At 36.9% G+C, this 26,790-nt stretch overlaps 1 protein-coding gene across 13 annotated transcripts in view; it reads right to left on the bottom strand.

Moving 5' to 3' along the window:
* Positions 1-26,790, bottom strand: part of SLC10A7 (solute carrier family 10 member 7) — a 257,319-nt gene that overhangs the window by 221,457 nt on the left and 9,072 nt on the right. For 12 of the 13 annotated variants that reach the window (XR_009354141.1, XM_059176008.1, XM_059175993.1 and 9 more), the window contains exons 3-4: positions 22,010-22,146; positions 17,894-17,969 (exon numbers count right to left, since the gene is read on the bottom strand). Coding sequence is in view for 12 of the 13 variants with exons in the window: in XM_059176008.1 (XP_059031991.1) it covers positions 17,894-17,969; positions 22,010-22,146 (213 nt within the window). In the remaining variant the exon portion in view is untranslated. Of the gene's footprint in view, positions 1-17,893; positions 17,970-22,009; positions 22,147-26,790 lie in introns of those variants that run through there. The other variant, XM_059176035.1, reaches the window with a different exon arrangement.

The following is a 26,790-nucleotide window of genomic DNA, read 5'->3' as shown; positions in this document are numbered from 1 at the left end:
TTATTTATTTATTTGAAAGACAGAGATCACAAGTAGGCAGAGAGGCAGGCAGAGAGAGAGGAAGGGAAGCAGGCTCCCTGCCGAGCAGAGAGCTCAATGAGGGGCTCAATCCCAGGACCCTGAGATCATGATCTGAGCCAAAGGCAGAGGCTTAACCCACTGAGCCACCCAGGTGCCCCTAGTCACACGTTCTAAAGGAAGCTTGCTAACACCTTGGTGCTGAGGGTAGAAGGCCTCATGAAGTCCCAGGGACCCTGCAAACACCTGCTATACACCACGCCAGTGTGAAAGGTAACCTCCTGTCCACGGCTAGAGCAGATGGATCAATCCCGACAGCTTCTACAAGAAGAGACAGTGCTATGGAAGTACATGTCTTTGTCATTATAAGGGCAGGTTCAGGATTTGGAAACCTGAGATGTTCCTTTCTAGGCTGAAATAGAGTTATACCCCATGGAAGAGACCACACAATGACGAGATGCTGAGAACTGTGACAATAAAAAAGGTGCCAGAGGACCACACAGTGACCTACTAACAGTCCAGTTTGGTTAAGACCAGTTAGTAGAGGAATTAAAATTCATCGGAAGAAAAGAGGGAGAGACAATGATGAAAGATAAACAGGAACAGGACAGGAATGAAAAAGGGAAAAGTTGAAAAGATAAAGACACAGATTTTAAAAATACAAAAACCAAAATGAAGCTTAAAAAAAAAAAAAAAACAAATAAACCGTAGACTATCATAATATTCTCTCTCCTCTCTTTGCCTTTTGAGGCAAAAAATAAATAAATAAAAAATAAGTGAAGCACTTTAAGCAAGAAAGGAAAGAAAATACTAAATGTTTTTTCAGGGATTATGATAAAAATATAGTTTTTAAAGCAAGGTGGAAAATACAACATTTAACTCCTAACCCCCAAAGTAGTAACATAACATTCAATAAGACAACCCAGTAATTAACTCAATTAATTTATCAAATAGACTTCCTAAACAAAATTTTTAAAAGCCAATCATCTATTGGCAGTAACATATTAGCAAAATAACTATAATGTTTTGTAATTTGCAAAGTATGTTCACATGTGTTAATTTAACCATTTAACCAATTAACACTAAATAACATGTACCTATTGCCAGAAAATATTTTCTATAACCTAATCAATAGCATGGATTTAGGGAGGAAAGTGGGTATATATTAATAGAGTTTCTAACACTGAAGTTAATTTTTTTTGTCTTTCTTTAAATAACATTTTTAAAAAATTAAATTAATTTTCTTTAAATAACATTTAAAGAAAAAAAAAACTACTGTGTCTTACAGTTTCAGATGGCAGCTAGAAAGGGAATATCTGTGGCTTTGTGCTAGGTGGGATTGGACTTTGGGCCTATGGTACCAAAACAAATTCAAAAGCCTTCTTGTGTTTGAGGTATGGAAGGAAATCTCAGATATGGTTACATCTTCTCATCTGGCAGGGAATGGGAATTGCTGAGATGAATTTGAAGCCTCTTCCTGTGACTAGGGCAGTGGTGATCTTTTCCTTTAACTCCATGACCACCGCAATGCATACAACTTTGGCCCGATCTGTGCCACAGACCCACCCACACCATATTTACTGGGCCCTTGACATAGGCCAAACACTGAACTAGAACCTATATAGCTATAAATAAGAAATACGCATTCCTTTCTGTCAAATGGAAGAAGCTTCCATGAGATGCAGAGGCGTTGGCTGAGCTACATGTGGGGTGAATACCACAGGGCCCCGGCAGAGAGACGGTAAAGCTTCTCAAAGGGAGACTTGCAGTCAGGTAGAAAAATCAATGCCTACTCAAATTCAGAGGGATCATTTTTTATCCAACTACTGGTTTTTTGGTCTACTCATTGGTGAGCCCTTATTTTTCTGACCTAGGTAGCTGAGGCACTGAGCCGTCTATAGATGGAGAGCTTTCAGTGCACCTGTCCTAGCTCCAGTGTTAACTGCAGGACTGGCCAAAAAGGGAAGGATAGGAACAAAGGCACTGGCAGCAGAGTGCCCAGTTTACAATCACTCCCAGATCTGCTTCTTTTTGTGTCTGTTTTTTCATCTACAAAATAGGGATAATAGTACCTTACTCAAAAGGTTGTTAAAAGGATTAAAGGAATTGATACATACAAAACCCTGAGAACAAGGACTGACACATATCGTGCCCTATAAAAGCCTAGCTCTTACTATTTTGATGACAGGCGCTTACTATCGTTGCAGTTGTCTCTTACTGTGCGGGTTAGCAGCTAGCTAAATCCACTTAGGGCACAGGGATTGCCCACAATAACAATGTATTCCAGATTGTGCATTGCTATAGTTCTGAATCATTCCACCATCCTGCTGTGCCCTTTTTTTATCCCTCCAGGTCAGAAATTAGGGAAGTGCAGAAAAATGCTAGCATTCTTTCACATTCCTAAAGAACTTTGTAAAAATCTGCAGTTAGGCTCCTTCCAACCAGTGAAGGTCTCCTTTATTTAGCAAACAAGCTTCTAACTCAATTAACTTCGTTCCTCTTTCTCAACTGATAGTCAACTTATAATGAATTGGGCCTTAAGTCCTAAAACTTCATCAACCATAGGCCAACTGTTTCTTAAAGTAGGCTCCTTTTTAACCCTCAGAAGTATTTCAAACACAATTTGAAAATGAAAATTTTTTAAAGAGTACATAATTCCTCCCACAAAAATTCTATCTTTGCTTATCTACAAAAAGATGATGCTATCCCAACAGAATTCACACCTCTTTATAGACTACTTGAACACAGTAGATCCTTGTTTAATTTTAATGCCAGCTCTCATTTTTCATATGAAAATGTGACTATGTACCCCACCTTTTTTAAAAGATTTATTTACTTTTTTTTTTTTTTTTTACTTATTTATTCCTGAGAGACAGAAACAGAGAGAGGCAGAGGCAGAGAGAGAAGAAGGCTCCCCACTGAGCAGAGAGCCCAATGCAAGACTCAATTCCAGGATTCCAGGATTGTGACCTGAGCCAAAGGCAGATGCTTAACTGACTGAGCCACCCAGTCACCCCTGCACCCCACCTTTTTGAAGGCAAGTGTGCAAACATATGGCAGAATAGCTGGTAAGTAAAACTACTCAGGAACAGGAAGTATCACACCTTGGAAGAACAAAAAGAATAAATGCATGCCAACAAAGGCAAAGCACAAGTGCAATGAGTATTTACAGTGGCTTATTTTGATAAGGACTTAATGTAAACTCAAATGAGAATTAAGGCATATTATTCCCTCTTGTCCCTGATAAGGAGAGCCACAAAAATTCAAAAGTGTTTTTCACAGGCTAACTCAATATGCATTTTAAAAATATGAGTATGTATAAATATATAAATATGCTTTACCTCCTACAGTTAATTTCTCAGACTGTTTTCCAGAATTAAACTATCATGTTACTATTTGAGAACATGTACCATTTTCAAAACAGTGTGAACTTAATGTAATTGTAATTAGACTGGAACTTTGTAATAACACTGTCTTAGAGTCAATGTCTGAGCATCATTAAATAAGCAACACTACAGAGCATCAATTGAAAACTTTCCACAGTAAGTCTCTTAAGTACAGCCACTCTGGAAAACAGCATGGAGGATCCTCAAGATGTTAAGAATAGAGCTACCCCATGACCCAGCAATTGCACTACCCAAAGATACAGACATAGTGAAAAAAAGGGGCACGTACACCCCAATGTTCCTAGCAGCAATGTTCACAATAACCAAACTGTGGAAGGAGAAGAGACGCCCTTTAATAGACAAATGGATAAGGTAGGTAGGTACAAATATACAATGGAGTATTATTCAGCCATCAGAAATGCTGACTACCTACCATTCGCATTGACATGGATGGAACTGGAGAGGATATATTAAGTGAAGTAAGTCAAACAGAGAAAGACAATTATCATTTGGTTTCACTCTTACACGGAACATAAACAATAGAGTGGACAACCATAAGGGAAGTGGGTAAAATCCAAAGGGGGAGAAATCAGAGAGGGAGATGAATCATGAGAGACTGAGGACACCGAGAAACAATCTGGGGGTTTCACTAGTGAGTAGGGTGGGGGTAAGGGGGTAACAGGGTGATGGGTATTGAGGAGGGCCTATGCTGTGGGTGTTATACTTAACTAATGAATCACCAAACACTGCATCATGGACTATTATACAGTGGCTTACTGAACTAAATAAATAAATATTTAAAAAATAGACAGTCCCCACCCCCCCAAAAAGAACTTAGACTTTGACACAGAAATGGCCAATGAATATTACATGTATTGTTAAATAGGTAAATATACAAATAAATAAAATGTATTTGCATGAATGAGAAAATGTGTCTAATCCAGACAGAATATTGTTCCAGTCTATCCCACTTTATTCTAGCACAGTAAGTATATAAAAATATCCTTGAAGGAGAGATTGAGAACACAAACTTATGGAAATTACTGTCAGGTAAGTGACTTCATCGTTGTTCTGAACAACTCTGTTGGGACCATTATATGACTAGGATGAAACTGGCCCCAAATCCCCCTTTGTCATTTTTATTATGGATACCCTTGTACAGTATTAAAAGGATCAGAGAAAAGGAGTTCCTGAAAAGAAATTTCAAAAATGTATTAGCCAAATACAAGCAAAAACATCTAATAAACAGTACGTGTCATGACGGAGGCACAAAAGATGTACAACGGAAGGCAGGAAATATTAGTTCTGACTGAGCATCTGTAAAGGCTTCTAGAAAAGAAGTGGTATTTGACTTAGACCTTGACAGATAAGCAGAACTTCATATGGCAGACATGGAGGATGAAGAGATCTGTACAGCAGGAGCAGACTGCTTGAATGAGCTGACCACAAACAGCAGGAGAATTGATCAGGAACACAAAGTTCCCAAAGTGGTCTGAGGGCCAACAGCAAAGGAGACATCTACAAATGACAGATGGCCAGGAACCCCCCTGCGAATAGATCAAAGGCCAATAAGTTTGTCTAGAGGATCAGAAGAGCTGACTCAAGAGGAAATATGGATGGTAGATTTCCGCTACAGTTTAGGAAAACATTTTTCAAACTGTAGTTCACAAAATCAATTTAGTGAATACTGCTTGGCCTTTTCTTTCTAGAATGGAAGAGAGAAAAGGAAAAGGAAGGGAAGGAATGGAGAAAGGTGGAGGGGAGGGAAGGAAGAGGACGAGAGAGAGTGAATTACACAACAGAGTTACTATACTGAGGGAGCTTTTGAATTTCTATCTGTGGGCTGTGAAAAAAAAATGAAAATCACTCATTTAGAGGGCTCTGCAAATCCAGTATCTCTTCATTTGATTAGAATGCAGCTCAGTCCCACTCAATATATTCAGACCATTAGTTTGGATCCAAGTGTTCTTGGTCATGAATAACCTGCTTGAAAAATCATTAGGTACCTGGGAGACACAATCTGATGTCTTCATAATGTAAGTTTAAAGGGATCATTTTCAAAGTTTGTAGCAATGCAGTAAAAATTAATCTACCTATCCTTTAGTTTGATAGATGCTAAATACCTCCAAATGAAAGATACATGTATACAATATAATCCTTTCTTATGAAGCATATAACCTCACAGGGGAACTTGAGAAAACATAAAGATCTACAATTAATGCAATAAAGTTGATCATATTTCACCAAGAAGCAAACAGCTTCCCATATCCTCTTAACATAAACACAGACAGCAAACTGATGGCTGCCAGAAGGGAGGGTGACAGGATGGGCAAAATGGGTGAAGGGGAGTGGGAGGTATAGGCTTGGCTTCTGGTCAAGGAATGAATAAGCAACTGGGATGAAAAGGCACGGAACAGGAATACAAGCAATGGTCTCATAATAGTGGTGTGTGATGACAGATGGTAGCTGCACTTGTGGTGAGCATAAGCATAACATATAGATTTGTCAAATCACTATGCTGTGTACCTGAAACTAATGTAACATTGTATGCCAACTGTACTTCAATTTAAAAATAGGTAAGTAAATCAAATATACATGTCGTTTTCTTTTCTCCCAAAGTATTTTCATCTAAAACAACCCTGTTGGGGCACCTGGCTGGCTCAGTCGGTCAGTGGAGTGTGTGACTCTTGACCTCACTGTTGTAGGTTCCAGCCGCATGTTGGGTATAGAGATTACTTAAAAATAAAATCCTAGGATGCCTGGGTGGCTCATTTGTTTGAGCGGCTGCCTCCAGCTCAGGTCATGATCCCAGCATCCTGGGATAGAGTCCCACATCGGGCTCCTTGCTCCGCAGGGAGCCTGCTTCTCCCTCTTACTCTGCCTGCCACTCTGTCTGCCTGTGCTCGCTCTCACTCTCTCTCTCTGACAAATAAATAAATAAAATCTTTAAAATAAAATAAAATCCTTAAAAAATAAATAAATAAAAATTTAAAAAGAAAATAAACCAACCCTGCTCCTGAAACTAATATTATACTGCATGCTAACTAACTGGAATTTAAATTAAAACTTGGAGAAAGATAAATAAATAAATAACTAAATAAAGCAGCCCTATCTACACACAATTAAAAAGCTAAAGAAGAAAATACCCAAGACCACAGAGCTAGTTAGGGAAGAAACTAAGTCTTCTCATATCCAATTTATTCGTATTTCTGTAACTCTTTGGTTCAACAAATTACTGAGAGTATAGTAACAACTTATAAAGATATACAAATACATGAGGAAATGGTATACAGTCAATGCACAGTTAAGCCACAGAACCTAAAAAAGGTACATGCCCAGAATTTGAAAATAAAGGTAAAAATAATCAAATTCTCTATAATAAGATACAGAAATACGATATTAATCAAATTAGGTTAGCGAAGAAAAACACTGTAAGTGTGTTGTTTAAACTAGTGTCTCCTCAAGATCACTAATGAACCCAGAGTACCTCCCTAAAAAGGAAGTTTGACATATAAAATGTAATTAATTGAAATAAGCCAAATTACTGGAAATGTTTTATGTGGGTCCTATTATATGCAGACATTCTGATATTGAAAAAGAATTAGATAACAAATTTTCAGTGTTTATGAAGGAATGTTCAAAGGGGGACATGGTAACCTGATCGTTCTTGTGGTTGGTTGGTTTCTTGGCTAGAATGGAACCAGGTGGTCTTCCAAGCTTTATAGTTTAGAGGAAACATCCTACAAATCTGTTCAATGCCATTTATCTGATTCAAAATTCCCAAAGCAACTTTTCTACTGCTAATATGTTTCCCCATGACCTTTCATTCCCAGAAGGTAAGCTTGAATATCTGACTAACATTTCAGGTTATGGTAAGAAATATTTATACAAAAATATTGAAGACCTATAAACTAAGACCTATAAACTAATACAAACAAGTAAACTGGGATTATCCAGCTTATTAAATTTATTTAAACACTAGCTATCTTATATTGTAATTTACTATTTATGCTTTATATCACTTGCTAAACTGACAATTCTATGAATGTACTATATATAGCAAGCTATAGCAAGCACTCAACACATAGTTTCAAATGAATGAAGTGAGTGAATGAGTAAACTCAGAAGATCAAATTCCTGAGAAAGCAATGATAACAAGGTGATTTCATCAATGCAGATCTCTACAAAGATGATGCTGATGCTTGCTTGATATGTTCTTGAGCATTTATAGGTACTTCTGCATTCAATTTCATAAGATCCTTGAAAGCAATCCAATGAACTAGGGATGCAAATACTACTGTTACTCAGGTGAGGAAATCAAAGGCTCAGAGAGGTCTAGGGCTTACCTGGTGACCAATCAGACCACTAGGTAAGTAATGGTAAAACCAGGAATCAAACATCTGCTTTGATTGCTCAGCAAATACGTCCTTTGCTAAAGGTCAGATGGCCTAGCAGCACAGGTGTGATGTTAGCCACAGCATGTTTGTTAGGCTGGCGTTGTTTAAATACTTCTCACCCACAATCAGGACTGGTCCTTATGGCTGAGGCAGAGATAGACTGAAAGGTGGGGATCAAAAGACTTCAGCTACAGAGAGAAGGGCCCAGAAACGGGAATCTGGCAATGCCAAACAAGGAGTCTGAAGACCAGGTCCCTGGAAGACATTTCCATTGGGATGGAAAAGGAGACAGACAGGAAAAAAAGGAATGAAGAGAGACAGGAGGAAGAGAATTAGGAGAGAAGAGTGTCAGGGAAGCAAAAAGATACAAGAGGCAATCGGGCGTGGTGTCAAAGTCTACAGCTAAGTCAAGGAGGATGAAAACCGAGAATGAGCCACTAAATTCGGTGAACACAGACCACTGCCAACCATGAAGGGGGTCCTTTTGGTTAGGGTGGTATGAATGGAAGACAACTGGAGAGGAATTAGGGAGTTAAATGAGAGTATTCTAAGTTACACACAGAATTCTTGAGAAATCGAGGTATGTTTCAAACAAGTTTTACTGCAGCTTAATACAAATACAGGCAACTCTTTGTAGGGCTTCTGAAGAACACTAAGCCCATCCAGAAGATGAGAATCATGTTAAAAGGTAGATACAGAAGAAGGGTAGGGACATGCAATTTCTCTGCTGCTATTGTAGCCACTGCTATTCTGTTCTTCCAGCTGGCAGAGAGGAAGACAAGACACCATTTTCCAGAGAGCCCAGGAGGGAAATATGTGCCCATATGCCAGCTAGCAAGAGGGCTCAACACAGACAGCCTTTTTCAGATACGAGATTTCTCCAAGAGGCCATTAAACTTCCACTGTAAGCAAAAGTAGTAATGGACCCCATTTAACAGAAGAGAAAGGCAAGGCACAGAAAAGCCAAGTGATTTGGGAAGCTGAGACAGTGACTGACAGGTTAGATTTCCTTCTCACTTCAAGTCTGCTCTCTGCTGATCAGATCTACTCAAAATGCCTTTATAAATGTTTCAATGAATCTTATCTTCATGCATTGGATTAGCAAGATCAACTCCCCACTGATAATGCAAAATAACCCTGAAATGTTTCATGCCTGCCTGATAAGCCAGAAACTGAACTTTCTGTCTCCATTTGGACTGTGATGATCTTGATCTTTCACCTCTAGCAAAGATCTTCTCATAGCTATAATTTTAAAGTTAGTAATGAGTGCTTCATTTGCTTTCCAAGCAGATAGAAAACCTTTTTTAAATACACTCAGACTGTCATGACCTTCGTCTATGACTTAAAGAGTTCACCACATGTAAGAATTTTCTTTGCTCAGGAGACATTCTTAAATTTTCTTTGAAGAGATTTGGGCAATAGTCCCATTGATGAAATTAAACACACACACACACACACACGCACACCCACGCGCGTGCACAAACACACACTTAACTTAATTACCTTTCTGCTATACCTGAAAGCAGAACTTTTCTTTGAAATGTATTTGGAATTCTACCTGACTAGCAAAGGGTTCTTCTGCTAATTAAAATATAACAAAAATGCCAACTAAATATGTTTACATTGAAAGGAGCACGCCCTCTGAACCCGAGACTTGGCAAGGGAACAGCCTTTTGCCTACGAGAAGCAAACATGGTCCAGATTCCTTTTTTTTTTTTTTTTTAAGATTTTATTTCTTTTTTGACAGAGGGAGAGAGAGAACACAAGCACGGAGAGTGGCAGGCAGAGAGGGAGAAGCAGGCTCCCTGCAGAGCAGGGAAAGCCCAATATGCAGCTAGATCCCAGGACCCCAGGATCATGACCTGAGCCAAAGTCAGTCGCTTAACCAACTGAGCGCCCCACAGTCCAGATTCCTAAGCTGAAGTTCTAGCTGTCTGACATGGGGAAGTGGGGCTCAACTCACTTGGGGTGCATTTTAGGGTTTTTTCCATACTAAAAAAGGAAAACAATAATTTGATAAAAATGGGCCAATATGAAGCCACAATAAAACAGAGGTTCTGAATAGTGTAATATCACACTCAATGTAGCTTTTGAACGCAGGTCTCATTCTCTTTTTTATTCCCTGTGGTAGAAGACAGTGTCTACATAAGGTGGGAGCTTAACTTCTGGTTGAGTATTACATTCTATTTCTAAAACTAGATGGTGAACGAACACAAGAGAGTTTATTATGCTTTAAGCTGTATACATGTTTTACACACCTTTTATAGACATAATTCATAATTTTTAAAAGGAGAATCCTGAGGATGATCTACCACACATTCTAATTCAATAGATCTAAGGTCCCCTGGACCCCCGACCCTGATCACCCAACCATAATGCTGGTATGGGTGACCTATGGGATTCACCTTGAGAAACAAAAAATAAACAAACCAACATAAATTACATGCATGTAATCAGGACAATGCTTTTAGTGGTGGAGGTGCCTTATTTTCATAGATCAAACTACCAGGTTTGGCCTTAAAAACAGATGAAATAGAGTTTAGCATAAAACACTCTGAGACCTGACTGGAAACTCCTTCCTACCCTGCCCTGACTTTTATTTATTATGATTCTTAATGTTTTTCTTTTTATTTTTTTCTTTCAGATATTTGAAGGCAGAAATCATTAATTATATTTCTCTCCTACATAGTTTAAGGTTCAGACTTACAAAATTTTACAAAGTCATACAGCTTTGTAACTTTACTCAGAAACCAAGACCTCGGTATTTACTTCATATTTTTAGGCACTGGCTATTAGCTGCATCCTTCCCTTTCTCAGCTTGCAAAAGAAGAAACACTGAAGCGAAGGGATATAGTGTCAATTTTTCCCAAACCCTGCATTTCTAGCTTTTTTCATGAAACAGCAGTGTAAGTGATAGAGAAATGAAATACCTCTGTAACAACAGCATGGAAACCACATAAGTCTTTCGAAACTTGGAAAAATAAGGTACCGATTTCTTAAAGGAAAACTTCTTTCATAATCCCTCTGGTATTTACTACAAGGCAGAAATTCCTTGAATTTAAAAATACAATGGTTCCTTTAACAAGTCCCATAAGGTTTTTAACATTTGTGAAGCTTTTGATGGGGGAGGGGGGTAAATCGCATCTTTTACTACAGAACTTTACTTTTGGAACATAAATTTAAACCAAACAAATGTATACAGAGTTAAACAAAGCATAAGTGTTTATCTCATGTCTCCCATGTTAGAATAAAATAGAAAACATGTTGACCTATCACTTCCCTATATTTGGCAATGTATTAGGGTTTACCAAGTCTTACTACTTTTTCTATTATTTAAAAAAGGAACTAAAATCACATATGCACACACACACACAGGCGTGCCCACATGCACACATGCATACACAAACACACACACTACCACATAACCACCAGTCGAACCATGTCAAGAGCACACCCTATAATCTTCCAGTTTTGAAAAGTTGCATTTAAAGCGCTGGAATGAATAAATAATGATCACAAAAAAAGAACCAAGCTGTGTTTCTAATATTTAAATGAAAGTAGTTTAAAATTTAAAAGCCACAAAATAAGACTGTCAGTCAGCTATGCCCTTAAACAGTCTCATTTTAATACCTAAAGGATATGCTAGCATTCTAGCATATATGCACTGCTATGCACATACATTTACTTCCTTTCGTGCTAAAAATAATTATAAACTCTAGTTGGCTCAATGCCATAAAAGCAATCTAACTTATAAAAACAAATTTTTTTTTTTTTTACTTTAACAAGTAATAAGGCTATTTCTTGCCAAAGTGCAAGCTGTGAGCTTAAGGAATGCAGTAACTTTGAATTCATGACAAAACCTTTACGTAACCAACAGTTTTATGGAAAAAGCATTTCAAATAAAAGGTGTGTAAGTAACAAAAAAAAAACCTTCTTCTATGTTATAGAACAACTTTGCAAAGTAAAAAGAAATCATTTCAAATAACACTCTTAGATCTGCATACATTCCCCAAATCATTAATATAAATATGCTACATAATCTCACATTTCCTTTAATTCAGGAGAACATATCCTAAACATGTGTATTTATACTAAATATGTATATAGAAATATTTGAGAGCACAAGCTAAACGGAACAAGTTTAATGACACAAAATCTAGAAGGACAAGAGTTTTTTTACATGTTACAACCACTGCGGAGAATAGTCAGTTTCAAAGGACAGTGTGACACGTAAGGGTGCCCAGCCATTTTCCTAGCATGTTGAAATCCATGAGGGTGTAAGTCAGCTACGTGCAAGGCAGAGCAGAGAATCACAGAGAAGTAGAATCAAAACCTTTTCCTAATGGTACCTGTCAGAGTGATGAGGGAGCAGGAGGCTGGCTGAGGACAAAGCAAAAGCTGGCGCCTTGCACCCCCTCTTCACCCGCTCCCCTCCATATGTGTAGCATTCCTCAGGCACCCCTGACTGCCATAAAATGATAAATAGTTAACTTGCAGGGATCACAATCCTGCAGAACAGGAATCTCCCTTGCCCTACAAGATGTCCTAGAGACCTAAACAGGGAGGTTACCTTATCAATAGCACAAATTTCCAGAGGCAAATAACTCTTGGTTCCTGAAGCCCTAATGTCCCCCTCCCACCATAAACTGGAGGAGACTGGGGTAGAAGGGAATGTAAATGATAGCCAAATCATAATGCCCCACCAAGAATCCCCCAATTATCTTGATGTTAGTGCCTGACCTAAAGACGACATTGATCAAGCCATAAGGGCAAAGACTCCCCCCCCCTCCCCCGGCACCTTGTAGGCCCTCCCTAACATGTGAGAACTCTGTTGAAACCTCCCATCCCTTCACAACCTCCCCCACAACCGTGGGGTATATAACATGCCTACCCTCACAACCCAGGGCAGCAGCTCTTCCTGCCCACGGGTCCTGTCCCCGTGCTTTAATAAACCACCATTTTGCACCAATGACGTCTTAAGAATTCTTTCTTTAGTCGTCGGCTCCGAACCTCCTCACCACACCGAACCTGACTTAGGTTCTGGGACTTCATCAAGAGGACTCTGCTTGTGGACCTTTTTTCATTTACATGCAGCTATGTACAAAGCAGCCTTCGATTAGATTATTTCCAATACATTGTACAAAAGATTAATCTCCCTTTACATTTACTTTAGCAAAAGCTTATGTTCAGTTACCTTATAACATTACTTCAAAAAAAATTCAACTTAAAATCATCTAATATCCTTATTTGCAGACACTCTCTTCCACAATCTGATGTAAATATTTAAAAAGTTTATTCATTTCATATCAGAAGATATGACCCAACTGGACTTTGCAAGCTCAATTTTCAATATCTATGAAAAACTGTAACTTAATCCCCAAGACTACAAAAATGCTTGATAATGATTAAGTTGCACAATATAATCATTTAACAAACTAGACCAATGATATCAGAAAACAAATGAAATATTCATAAATTCAACATTATTAACATGTAACATTAATGTAAATTATTTAAATATCTACTGGGGAATAAACATGTAAATATAATTTCCAATGCTATATGTTAATGTCAAGAAAATGAGTGAACTTTGAACTTCTGCCAAAAAGTCATCTGAGAACAAAAAGGTTGTTTAGTTGTAAAGCTCTTAAGGGAATCACATCAGAGAGAAAGAGATAAATGACACCTTTAAGTCAATTACCACTGGTCTCAGATAAACCAAAACAGACCCTTCTCTCAAATTCTTTCAAGGGGGAAGAAAGATAATCATGGCAAGGACTAGTCTAAGACTCCTGTTAACTCCTCTAGCTCACTAATTATGTGGCAACTAAAAAGAACTACCCATCAAAATGAAACAACGGTTAAATTCAACTCTCTGCCAATTCCATTTCTACACCAAGAAACTGAAGAGAAAACACACAACCATGATGCCTGGCTTCATTTGCAATGCAGGACCAAGAGTCTCAGCTGGATCCTTCCTGCTTCCAGCAAAGCTCCCATACTCTCCAGTTAATTCACTCTCCTAGATGGCAATCGTACATTTTATCCTCTCATCTCAAACATTAATACCATCTACTCCATCATCCCTCTAAGCTGCTGAGAAGAAAGTGAAAATCAGAAGACAACAAAGAAAATGAGAAGAGAGCTAAGAAATAAAAAGTCATTAGAAACTCCAAAGGGCACCCTTTGGGATGCCCATCTTCATGGATCTCTATTCACACATTCTATTTTCTCTCTTTATCCTCAATAAACCATCCAAGCTCCTACTGAAGCTCATGCAACCCAAAACCCTTCTCTTCCACTTGACCAAATAAATTACTTCAGCACTCTCTTAATTAACAACTTCCTCTCAACTATATAATCCCCATCATAATAGAAACATACTATCATTTCTGGGGCACCTGAATGGCTCACGTCTGTTAAGCTTCCTACTCTAGGTTTCAGATTGGGTTGTGATCTCAGAGTCAGGAGACTGAGTCCCACTAAGCACTCAGTGGGGAGTCGGCTTGAGATTCTCTCTCCCTCTCCCTCTGCCCCTCCAGCTCATGCGCTCTCTCTCTAAAATAAATAAATCTTAAAAAAACAAAACCAAAATACATTGTCACTTCTGCAATTTAAGAATTCTTGACCTCATATCCCTCCTAAAATATAGCCTCATTTCTCTCTTGCCTTTTGTAACAAAGTCTTGCCTTTTGTAACAAAGGACCTCAAAACAGTTATGTATAATTTCTGTCTCTAACTCCTCTCTTCTTATTCTTCCTTGAGCCCATTCCAAACAAGCTTTTGCCCCTACACTCCACAAAACCACTCTGGTTGAAGTTACCAATAACTTCCACATTAACTCAATGTTCAATTCTCAGAATTCATCTTACACAAGTTATATCAGCAGATTTGACATGGCTGATCAGACTCTCCTCCTTCCAACACTTTTCTTCACCTGGTTCCAGGATACCACACTCTTGTTTTTCCTTCTGTCTAATCTTCTCTGGTGCCTTTGCTGGTTACTACTCATTCTGACCTCTTAATGTTGAAGGGTCCCAGAGCTCAGTCCTTGAACTTCATCTCTTTTCTAACTATGCTCACTCTGCAAGTTATCTCATCCAATTTTTGCTTTAAACACCCTTTGATTTAAAAAAAAAAAAAAAAATCAATGAAACCAAGAACTGGCTCTTTGAAAAGAGTAACTAAATTGATAAACCTGTAGCAAGACTCATTAAAAAAAAAAAGAGTATTCAAATAAACAAAATTACTAATGGAAGAAGAGAAATAACAACCAACACCACAGAAATACCCATATTTGTAATAGAATATATTTAAAAAACCTATATGTCAACAAATTGGACAACTTAGAAGAAATGGATAAATTCTTACAAACATAAAACCTACCAATACTGAAGCATAGAGAAACAGAAAATTTGAACAGACCAATTACCAGCAATGAAATTAAATCAGTAATCAAAAACTCTCAAAAAACAAATTCTAGGACCAGGCAGTTTCACAGGCAAATTCTACCAAATATTTAAAGAAGAGTTAGTACCCATTCCTCTCAAACTATTCCAAAAAATACAAGAGGAAGGAAAACTTTCAAATTCATTCTATGAAGCCAGCATTACCCTATACCCAAACCACAAAAAGACACTATAAAAAAAAGGAGAAATACAAGCCAATATCCCTCATGAATATAGATGCAAAAATCCTCAACAAAATATTGGCAAACTGAATCCAACAATATATATATTTTTTAAAAATCATACACCATGATCAAGTGGGATTTATTCCTGTGACAGAAGGGTGGCTCAATATTTGCCAAAAAAGCATTTTACAAGAAAGATGCAGAAAAAGCATTTTACAAAGTACATCCATTCATGATAAAAACCCTCTGCAATCTCATTCTTCACCTACTCAGTCAAAAGGCCTAGAGTCATTCATGACCTCTCTCTTTCTCTCGTATCCCACATTCAATTCATCAGCATATCCTCTGCCTTCAAAATACATCCAAAATCCAACCACATTTACTGCCTTCACTAGAAGCATCCCACTCTTCAAAAGATACAAGTAAGAAAATGAAGACAAGCTACAAACTGGTAAAAAATATTTATAAAGCATATATCTAGGAAGGACTTGTATCAGAATATATAAAACTCAAAAAGTTAATCAATAAGAAAACAAACCACTTAGTTTAAAAAAAGGGGGCCATAGGATTTGATATTTTACCAAAGAAGACATGTATAGAAGACATGAAAAGATAATAATGCTCACCATTATTAGTAGCTGGGAAACATAAATTAAAACCACAATGAGATACCTCTAGATATACATTAGAATGGCTACATTAAAAAGACTGACAATATATGGAGCACTGTTTGAAACATAAAATGGTACAACCACGTGGGAAAGTGGCATGGCAATTTTTTAAAAAGTTAAATATACACCTGTGGTCAAAGAAGAGTGTTTATTGATAGAAATGGTCTACTTCAGAAGCTACTGAGATATGACTTAGAACTATGTATTGGTGATTCTTCCCTTGTTTGAAAGATACTAAACCATACACCTCCAGATGATGTAAACATTCCACTCCTAAGTATTCTCAGGAGAAATGAAAATACACATTCACTTAAAAGTTTCACAGACAAATGTTCACAGCCCCAAAGTGGAAAATGCCCAAATGTCCATCAACAGGTGAAAGGATAAACAAATTATGGTATACCCATAAAAAAAAAAAAAAATACTCGGTAATAAAAAGGACTGAAACATAGATGAATCTCAAAATAATCATGGTGAATAAAAGAAGCCAGAAAAGCGCACACACACACACACACACACGCATACACAGTTAATTCCAGTATATAAAACTAGAAAATACAAACTAATCTACAATGACAGAAAGCAGATCAGTGGTTGCCTGAGGAAGAGGGACACTCAGAAAGGCAGGAAGGAGAGATTACCAAGGAACACAAGAGGTCTTGAGGGTGATGAATATATTATCTTGACTGTGATCACTGTATCACAGGTATACATATGTCAAAACATTAAATCGTTTATGTGGTTTATTGTATGTCCACAATACTTCAATAAAGCTATTTCTAAAAAGAATATGGCAAGTACTTGGTAAATATTTTCTGAATAAATAAAGTGGATGAAAGTAAAAACAAATGCTAAGAAAGCAAAATCCTAGAATGAATAGAAGTAAAAATATCCTTTTTTTTTTGAAGTAGGAACCCCCTATATCCTCTCTTCTTGAATAGTATTCTTTTCTGAATGAGAAACTGTAAGTGGAATAAGCTATCACGAAGCAGAGTCCCTCAGTATGAAGTTGCTGTGCCTTTCAGCCAGTCCTGAAATGGACAACTGTTGTCCCAATATGCAAGCACTCTGCCACAGTCCCCCAAGCTGCTGAATATCTCAGAAACGATGTCTCAGGGCGCCTCGGTGGTACAGCCACCAACTCTTGGTTTTGTTCAGGTCATGATTTCAGGGTCATGAGATGGAGCCCCACGTCAGGCTCCTGGCTCAGCATGGAGGACTCCGCTTGAATTCTCTCTCCGTCTGCCTGCCCCCACCCTGACCTCCCACGTACTCTCTCCCCCTAACATAAATAGATAAATAAATTAAAAAGAAAGAAAGAAAGAAAGAAACCTTGCCTCATTTTTCCTTCTTATATAATCCTTACTTGTCATTAAATGTATTTTGACCCTTTCTCCAAAATTTAGTTTGCTATAATTTTTTTGATAACTAAGGAATGGCAATGGAGGTATTCTCAGCTCATCACCCTTGGATGAAAAGAACCTTTCCTTGGATTCCTTGTCTTCTGTCTCCCAATTTCCCACTGAGGTAGAAAAATCACCATCTCTATTTTATTTACCTCTCTTCCTCCCTCTCTTTGAAATACTAACTTCCACTCTTCAGCATTAATTTAAGCATCATCTGAATTAATGAATATACCTACACTTCTTTCATAAGCTGCTACGGTTATGCATTTTCTGTGACATGACTTCTTCATCATAAATTAAATAAAATTTAAAAATAAAATAAAATATAAAATAAAAGTAAAGCATCTACTTATGTTTAAATAAAGTTAGCCCTATAACTCACCTCATTTCCACCAACTGCCTTGGTTAAAATCACTGCAGAAGACACAGGGGGAGGCATGCAACCTACTGTCTGCAAACTGGAAAATAAAAGAAAATGCAGTTATAAGGTTTTTTTCTATCATAAATAGCAATTCTCAAATTTTCAGCTCATAAAAAAAGTTCATGTTGCTGTAACATCATTGAAGAACAAGCATGACATGATCATATACTTTTTGGATTTAAATTGTGGTAAATTCTAGTACCTACTCTCAATTTGGTTTTATTAAATTATGCGTATACTCCCCAGATCATAATTCTCTTAGTTTAGGATAGAAAACACATTGCATAACAAGCAAATGAAACTATGAGTAGTAAATCTAAATACTAAAGTTACAAAACATTACTTATCACCCAAAGCATGGACACACTTTCCACATAGACTGAATATACATTCTAGACATAGCGAGTAGCTGGCCTGAGTAAAAGTAGAAAGATCATATAAGGAACAGAGGACACAGAGTGCCTGACTTTAACAAATGTTAAGTGCAGGATTACAGATGACCTCTCTACTTGCTGGTGTAAGAATGTATCGTTTAAAATTTATGCAATGAATTTGAAAAAAGAAAAAGAAAAGCTTTAATTCATTTTGACTAAAAACATGAGAAAACACCTTTAAAGAATTTCCAGTCCAATCTAAGTCTTGTTTTAAAGTCTGTCTTCCCAAGTGATGCTTAAATTGTCTGTCTTATTATCACTTCCCAATCTCTGAGCCTTTCTCATGATCATCACTATAATCATCAGTGATACTTACTAAGCATTTACCATTTATAGTAAATACTATTCTAGATACTTTACTCACTTCTTCCTCACAAGTGTTTAAGATACATTCTATTTTTATTCTCATTTTCCTGAAAACTGAAGTTAAAAGAGAAGTTAAATAACTTGTCCAAATTCACAAAGCTACCTACCAAGTATTAAATTTTTATTCTGGAATCCGGGACAAAGACTTATCTAGCCCAACTATTCTAGCCTCTCTGCCTTTCCTGTCTTATAAATAAATAAATAAAATAAACCCTTAACTATTTATCGAATACATGTTACATATGTGTTCTATAGTTAGGATACTACACAAGGGATATTCCTACCTCCAATGATATTCAATACACAAATGTAAATAAGTAACAGCAAAATGAATACTGTTGCCATTACATTTTTAGCCCCAACCAACATTCCCAAATTTGTAGCTGCCCATGATTGCCCCCTCAAACTAAACATGTCTAATATTTTCTAAAAAATCCATTTCACCTCTGAATTTACTTATTTCTATCAACGGGATACCTCTGGTGTTGTTGTTCTTTTTTTTCCTAATATCTAATTTGAAACTTTGGAGTTATATGTGGCTCCACTTGCTCCTCATAAATCAATTTATTACCACAATAAACTTTGCATTCTTCTCCATGACTGTTGCCAGCATTCCCCCTCAGATGCTTTTTGCCACGTCTGGACTTGTGTAAATGAATGGTCTCTCTACCTTCACTCTCTCCCTTCACGTAGCAAAGTAAGAAGGATATGTTCAGAATCTTTATTTATTTCAATGAGTTAAACGGGTAGGAGTCTGTAACTCCCTGAAGTTAACATATTGTGTGCTCTCAAACTGGGGAGGGGAACAGAGAAAAAGTGGGCTAGAAAGAGCTTTCCCTAAGTTAATGAGGCCAAGTGTGTACTTCTTTAAGCTTCATATCCTGAGGTGAGAATTGTATCTTAGCTTCCTGAGATTGTAAACCCTACTCTACTAATAACATACCCAGTACAATGGTATCAGAAATCTTTCTTAATGACCACTTTTTAGCATATTGTTCTCTTGTTGAATGTATTTAAGAACTCCCCATCATCTACAGATGCAAGCCCTATCTTCTCAGTCCAGTATTTCAGGCCTTCTGCAATGTGGCTGTGAGGAAATTTCTTATCCTTGCCTCCCCCTAAGGCCTTATTTTTTAACTATCTATTTTAGGAATACACAACCTTTTGCTGAACCTCTTATCCTTTAAATCATTATACTACTTTTCTAACAAATCACATGCTATCCCACTGGCACAGCACGGTGGTTGGTTACTATTTTATATTTATATCTCCCACACATCCATCTACCCTGGACATTCCCTGAATACAGGAAAAATGAGTTAATATCTTCCTATACTTTGAGTGCCTTTTACATGGGAAACACTCAGTAATGATTGGTTCTCAAAATCCATCATACATTGCTGCTCTAAAATGATGTCATCATAGTCCTTTGGGATTTTATGCTTTTTAGTGAAAGTTTTAAGCTCATTCTTTCAAACTCAATCTGACCAAACCAGTGATCTTAATTTTCCCTTCTTGTCCTGCTCTGTTTCTCTTCAGCTAAGAAAAGGATGTCCCCATTACCCAGTGGCTCAGACCTATAACCCAGAAATCTTCCTTGATTCCTCCCTGTCCTCCCCTCTCCACATCCTATCCCCCTCCAGGTCCCGAGAACGCTCATTTACAGTACATCCTCCAACACCCATTTCTGTCTACTACACAGTGACCCTACCACAGGAGCCTTCCAAGCTGCTCTCCTAGCATTCTCTCAGCCCCTCTACTATCTATTCTCCATGCAGGAGCCAGGACAATAATTTGAACATATAAATCAGACCACGACAGTATCTCATTTAAATCCCTCCAGTAGCCTTCTGTCACACGCAAGTAAAATCTGAATGCTTTTATCATGGACCTACAAGATTCTGTGTGGCCTGACCCCTGCCTATCTTTCCAACTCCAAGTCATATTACTCTTCCTCTGTTTCGCCAGGCTCTGGCCATCATCATCACTTTCCTGACCCTAGAACACACCAGGCTTGTTCCTGCCCTACGGCCTTTGTGCAGTCTCTCTCTTCCTTTGCCTAGAACATTCTATCCCTAGAACTCTGTCATCTAAATCAATCACTGGCCCACCCACCCAACCACTTTCAACCTTATCACAGTTTTACTTCCCATCACTTATCTCTATCTTAATTATCCACGTACTTGGTTATTGCCAATAACACCCAAGTCTTCTCAACCTGCAAAACTACCTGGCATTTTGCCATTTTTCTTCACTATTGTTTCCCCAACACCCATAATTCCTGGTGCACAGTGGCAAAAAACAAGTGACTTAAACAGATGAATAAATGATCTCAGTTGAGATCCTCCACACTATTACCAAAGTAGGCAGTAAAAATGTGACTATCCTCATTATTTATAGGCAGGGAAATAGAGGTTTAAATCTATTACATGACTTCTTCAAAATCACACAGCAAGTCAGGGATAGGGTCAGAAAGCGATCTCCGGGCTCTAAGTTCAGCGCTTTAACTATTAGACTGTTATACCATGCTTCTAATATGTGGTTAGTTTTAAACCACTTCAAATAATTTTTTAAATTCATTAAATCTTTTTAATGAAATGGCATTTTTAATGGAAGAAAAGAGTCTAATAAAAATCTATTGTTAATTCAACTATCATATCAAACACAGAACAAGTAAAAAGTGTTTATTCCCTATACATAATTTTTCTTTCCTATACATTTAAAAGACATGCATTAGATTCACCTATTATCTGTATACATTCGGTAAGATACAGAATGTACAAACTAAAGCACCCAACTGACAGCATATCTACATCTTTCTATTCCCTCCCATCTCTCTCCCAACACTGCTTTTTAAAATTCCCAGAACAGCGTCCATCCCAGAATCTTAGGATTAAACATGAGGGTGTATTTTAAGACTGTGTTATCATTAAGAGCACACTTACGTTGATGAGTACTGAGTAATATATAGAATTTTCAATCACTATATTGTATGCTTGAAACTAATATCACACTGCATGTTAACAATACCAAAATTACAATTTAAAAAAATTTACAAATAAAATCCTTTGAAATAAGAAAAATATATATATTGCTATAAAATTCTTTGATGCATCTCCTTGAGGAACACTATCATTTAAAGGATAATAGTTTTTCAAGTGTTTTATTTCCTCATAAAAGACCACACAGAGGCCCTTTTGTATATAGTTGCCGTGAAACAATAAAGTCACCACAGATGCCTCATTAAAAGTGGACCCTTCAAAATATTTAAACGTACCCTTTTAAAAGCCATTCATTGATGGGTGTGATTGATAAAAGCTGGAGAAAAAGCCATATTGTTGCTGGAAAGAATGCAAGTGTAAAGATCTGAATGAAAAGGTGCAGTTTTATATGCACCAAAGCACTGGTCAGCTCCTGCAAAAACGAAAGACACAAAACAGCAAAGGTAAGAAAACTATTTTTCTGAGGAGAGACGGATACTACAATAACAGCAAATAAATTAGTTTTTAATTTGGAGTTACTTCAGAGCTAAAATCTTTACCTCTAAGTATATGCATAACAGACTATAAGGGGGGGGGATAGGTATTTTTATACAAAATTTCTGAACGATTCTAATTTTTTCTGAATATATAATATACCCCAACAATTCAGATTTGTAAAATTCTGGATCAAGACTGAGCCAAGTACCTTTACATTAATATAGACCTGAGTTGACACTATGAACAAACATGTATATAACTAGTTAAGGACCTATCAACATTTTAATTAAATGTGATTAATCTCTAAGAAGGCCTCACCTTGGCAAGATATTACCAAATCCACACACAAATCGTAATTTTTAATAATGTTTTCCCCAACAATATTCTATAATTCAAAATGGCTTTTCCCCCCAAAACCAACTTCCTGGATTTCCTTGCTAATGCTTACTGAACAGTGGCTATGTGCCATGCTCTGAGTGTGTCACTTCATGTATGTTATCTCATGTAATCACCATGACAGCCTCACTAGATACTATTAACCGATTTGACTGAGGAGGAAATTGAGGTGAAGAGCCACTATACAGAGCAGCTCAGAATCAAACTCATTTCTGGTATGCTAGCAGACTCGGGTCTGCTTTTTCCATCATGCCACTCTACTGCCCCAGATGGAAGAAATTCACAATAAACATGACAAAACAGGCACATGCTCTATGTCTCACAACTAGAAAAGGATAATGAGTTAAATTTGGGGGTTCAAATATGTACAAACTAACAAGCACTTGTATTTAAATTTCTTTGAGTTACAGTATTATTCAGTTGAAATAAAACAAATTCAGAAAGAAGTAGAAAAATACTATAAAAATAAGTACTCTTTTTTAAAAAAAAGTCCTATAAAATATGCAAGAAGTCATTAAAGCACAAAGATGCCAGAGATCCACCGGTTATAAGCAAAGCACTGGAATGTCTCCCCTAGTTCAAGTAAGAAATTCAAGAAATCCTGAGCCTCAGAGATGTTAGCAGAAGCCCATCAGTTTAACAGATACTAGGTTAATGCTGACTCTGATCACCACATTCAGGGATCGGTCTCATCGGCTCCCACTACATATCTCCCTGTATGAAGACATACAGCAGGGCCAGTGTGGTCACAAAACATCTCTAATGACATCTAAGGAATTTCTAGCAACCTGGGTCTAACTTCAGACAAATGCAAAGCACTGGGCAGACCAGAAGCCACACCAGGTGCACGGATCAGATCTAAGACTAAAGGAGCCATCCTTACACTGTATTAGAATTCTTAAAGTTTCACCCAGGGAAAAGATGAGCACCAGCAGTTTCAAGAATGCTCAGCAGTTTCAAAACCAAATCCCATTCAAATATACTCAGATGTATTTGATAAATACCAAGTAAATATTAATATTTTAATTTTTAACTATAACAAATGATTAGCCAGAATGTAGTTAGTAAGGAATTTGCATATACTTGAGCTAGGAATATAAAACAGCATAACTTTTCTGAAAAGTAACTTGGGAATATGTATCAAGGACTATAATACGACTCACAGTCTTGGACCCCAAAGTGCTATGTCTGGGTACTTATTCTAAGGATAAAAAATGTGGTCATAAGTATTTTGTACAAAACTGATCACAACAGCAAAAATTAGGAAACAAGTTAAAAGTCCAAAACTGAATGAATAATTAAATAACTTAAGGTATAACAAGACTGTTACAAGTTAGTGAAAACCACCTTAAAACTGTGTTGACAAGCATGTGGTAACACAAGGTCCCTTCCCTACTTTACCAGTAGGAGTATAAATTGGCACAACCTGGGGACAGCAATCTGGCAATTCATTCCTTCAGTCAAGAAACACGTACCAAGAACCCAACACTCCTCTAGGTACTTCAAATATCTGTCATAACTTACACTGCACATAACATTTGACTTAGCAGTTCTCCTTCTAGGAATTAATCCTTCACATTTTCTCCCAAATGTGGAGAAAAAGACAATTTTTAGGTTATCCTTTGCAGCATTTTTGTGATAGCGAGACCTTGAAAATTATCTAAATATCTGTCAATGAGGACTAATAAAATACATCATGACACATTCATAAAATGGAATGTTTTCCAGCATACAAAAAGAAACAAGGAGTTCTTTATGTGTTGATATGAAACAATCTCCAAGACAGGTTTTTTGAGTAAAACAAGACAGGGTAGCAAGCAGTACAAACAACACAGCTTGAAAGGGGGCACATATGTTTTACACAGAGTATCTCTACAAACAACACAGCTTGAAAGGGGGCACATATGTTTTACACAGAGTATCTCTGGAAAGATACAAACTATCTTTCTGGTTATCTCCAGATATCTGACAGAGAGGAGAAAAAAAACTTTTCATCATATATACCTTTGTATCTTTTGATTTATGTTCATAAAAGCAAACAAAATGTAAATTTTATATACATGAAGAAAAATTAAATATATTAAATTACATGGAAAATCATAATTACACAATGTTACAAGGGAAAAAAGATTATATATGTGTGGACATACGTGATATATATGCAAGTGTACATATGTGTATACTTGCATATATACATAATTTTTTAAAATATTTCTTTTTTAAGTATTCTATATGTAAAACATGTTTAGGAAAAAAGGGACTAAAAATCACAGAGGTGTTACTACTAGTTGTTTTCATTCTTTCTAATCTTTCTACAATGGGGAAATACCACTTTTATAATGAGATAAAGTTATAAAAAACAAAACGTAGTTTAAAAATACTCGCTGATCCAATAAATGACAATTAAGCAATTGCCACTGCATCATAACAAAGGAACAATAAAGAATCCAGCAAAATGAATCACAAAGGCCAACCATATTGGTCATAAGGGGCCTCTTGACAACAGGGAAGTAACAGGCTATCCCAAAGTCCAGCCATATCTTCTTCACACAACCACAAAGATAAGTTACCAGTGGAAAGTATTTGTATACAGAGGTAACAATGGAAATAAGAGAACAATGGAAAAGAAAAAGCAAGTGGCCATTATAACATTCAAAACAGTATTACTCCATACATACCCATGCAGAATTTAGGGCCACACACTCAGATAAATGCCACCACGAATAACGAAAAGTTGATTCTGCATGACATTTTATTTATTCACATGTAATACAGGTCAAATTGCATTAAAATAAACTTAAGGAGATACTCCCAACACTGATTACCAGAGTTATCATTGACAGTATAAAGAATTGCTTAAAATCAGGGCTTCTGACTGAGATGTAGAAATACTTCCATTACATACCAATTTCCCTTCTAACCCTTCTTTGACCTTTATTTGATTCACTTCCTGAGAATCAGTCTCATAGCTCTGGGCTGGAAATAAGCAGAAGAACCTAAAGTTTAAAATTTGCTATATTTGCTTCTAGGGTAATAGGACTTCCAAAATAATTTTTTTTAGGAAAATAAGGAAAGACTTGTATATTCTGCCCTACTCAGGACCCTTTCCAGGCCCTGAGCATTTTGCTCATCTTTGTTTCCAACCCAGTACCAAACACAGTGCCTTGTAGCCACAGGCATTTCATAGGTATTATGAGATTTCATAGGTTTATATGAGATTGTTCCTGCCATGGTATGCTGAGTGACCAATCCTCTGACACTGTAGTTCCTAATTAGTTAAACATAAAATATATTTCAAATGTGACTTAAATGATTTTAATACAACGAATTTTCAGAAAACATTTCAACAGATATTTTAAAATATAGAAATCAATAGTCATAAAATTAAAGAGAGCATTAAATCTTTTTAGTATTAAGTATTAAACACAGAGTTCCTTATATTTTAATAAATTAGCAAAATAATTTTAGAATATACACCATTATGTCAATGTATGGGTAATACTATATGAAATGTTCAGTACAAATCAAACTTGAATGGGACCAATTTAAATGCTCTCAAAGAAACTCAAGTCAGTAATAATTTACTATCTCCTGTGTGTGAAAATACACTATTCTAATAGGGCTCAAAATAGTAGTCCAGCTGAAATAAATATAAGATTATTAACTAGAAAACAAATAACAGGATTGCTACCTCCTAGCTTAAAACTGTTCAGTTGCCCAGAAAATCAGCGGGGCTTAAAGATGGTTTAACATTATACAGTGATGCAATCTAGAACATCTTAAGTTAAATGGATCCTGAAAAATGACTTAATGTAGTATAGTTTGAAAAGGGCCATTGATGGAAAAAATGGCTTTGATGGCTTCTTAGATACCGTGATAAAGCACACGATTAAGGCATTTCATCATTAGATCCAAATTAGCAGGATGACTCTGATGGTTTCCTAGGTGTTTACAGAAGAATTTGGTCCTTAGAGAAATGCTGATAAGCTGTGACATTCTTCCTTCTTAAACTCCTGCATCCCAAAGTTGGCTGCTTTACAGAATCACATTAAGCAAGAAGCTAGGAGTGAGAGAATCAAGTCTCTTGCCAGATTTCTCATGGCATGAGTAACAGCTGTAGCCGTTAAGCAACCACCAGGGGACACAGTTAGACCAATGTCCCAAGAAGAGGACTTGGATAAGG

The sequence above is a fragment of the Mustela lutreola genome, chromosome 1 (genome assembly GCF_030435805.1).
Source record: "Mustela lutreola isolate mMusLut2 chromosome 1, mMusLut2.pri, whole genome shotgun sequence".
Lineage (NCBI taxonomy): Eukaryota > Metazoa > Chordata > Mammalia > Carnivora > Mustelidae > Mustela > Mustela lutreola.
The sequence above is the reverse complement of the archived record's forward strand: the minus strand, read 5'-3'. Positions and strand labels throughout refer to the sequence as shown.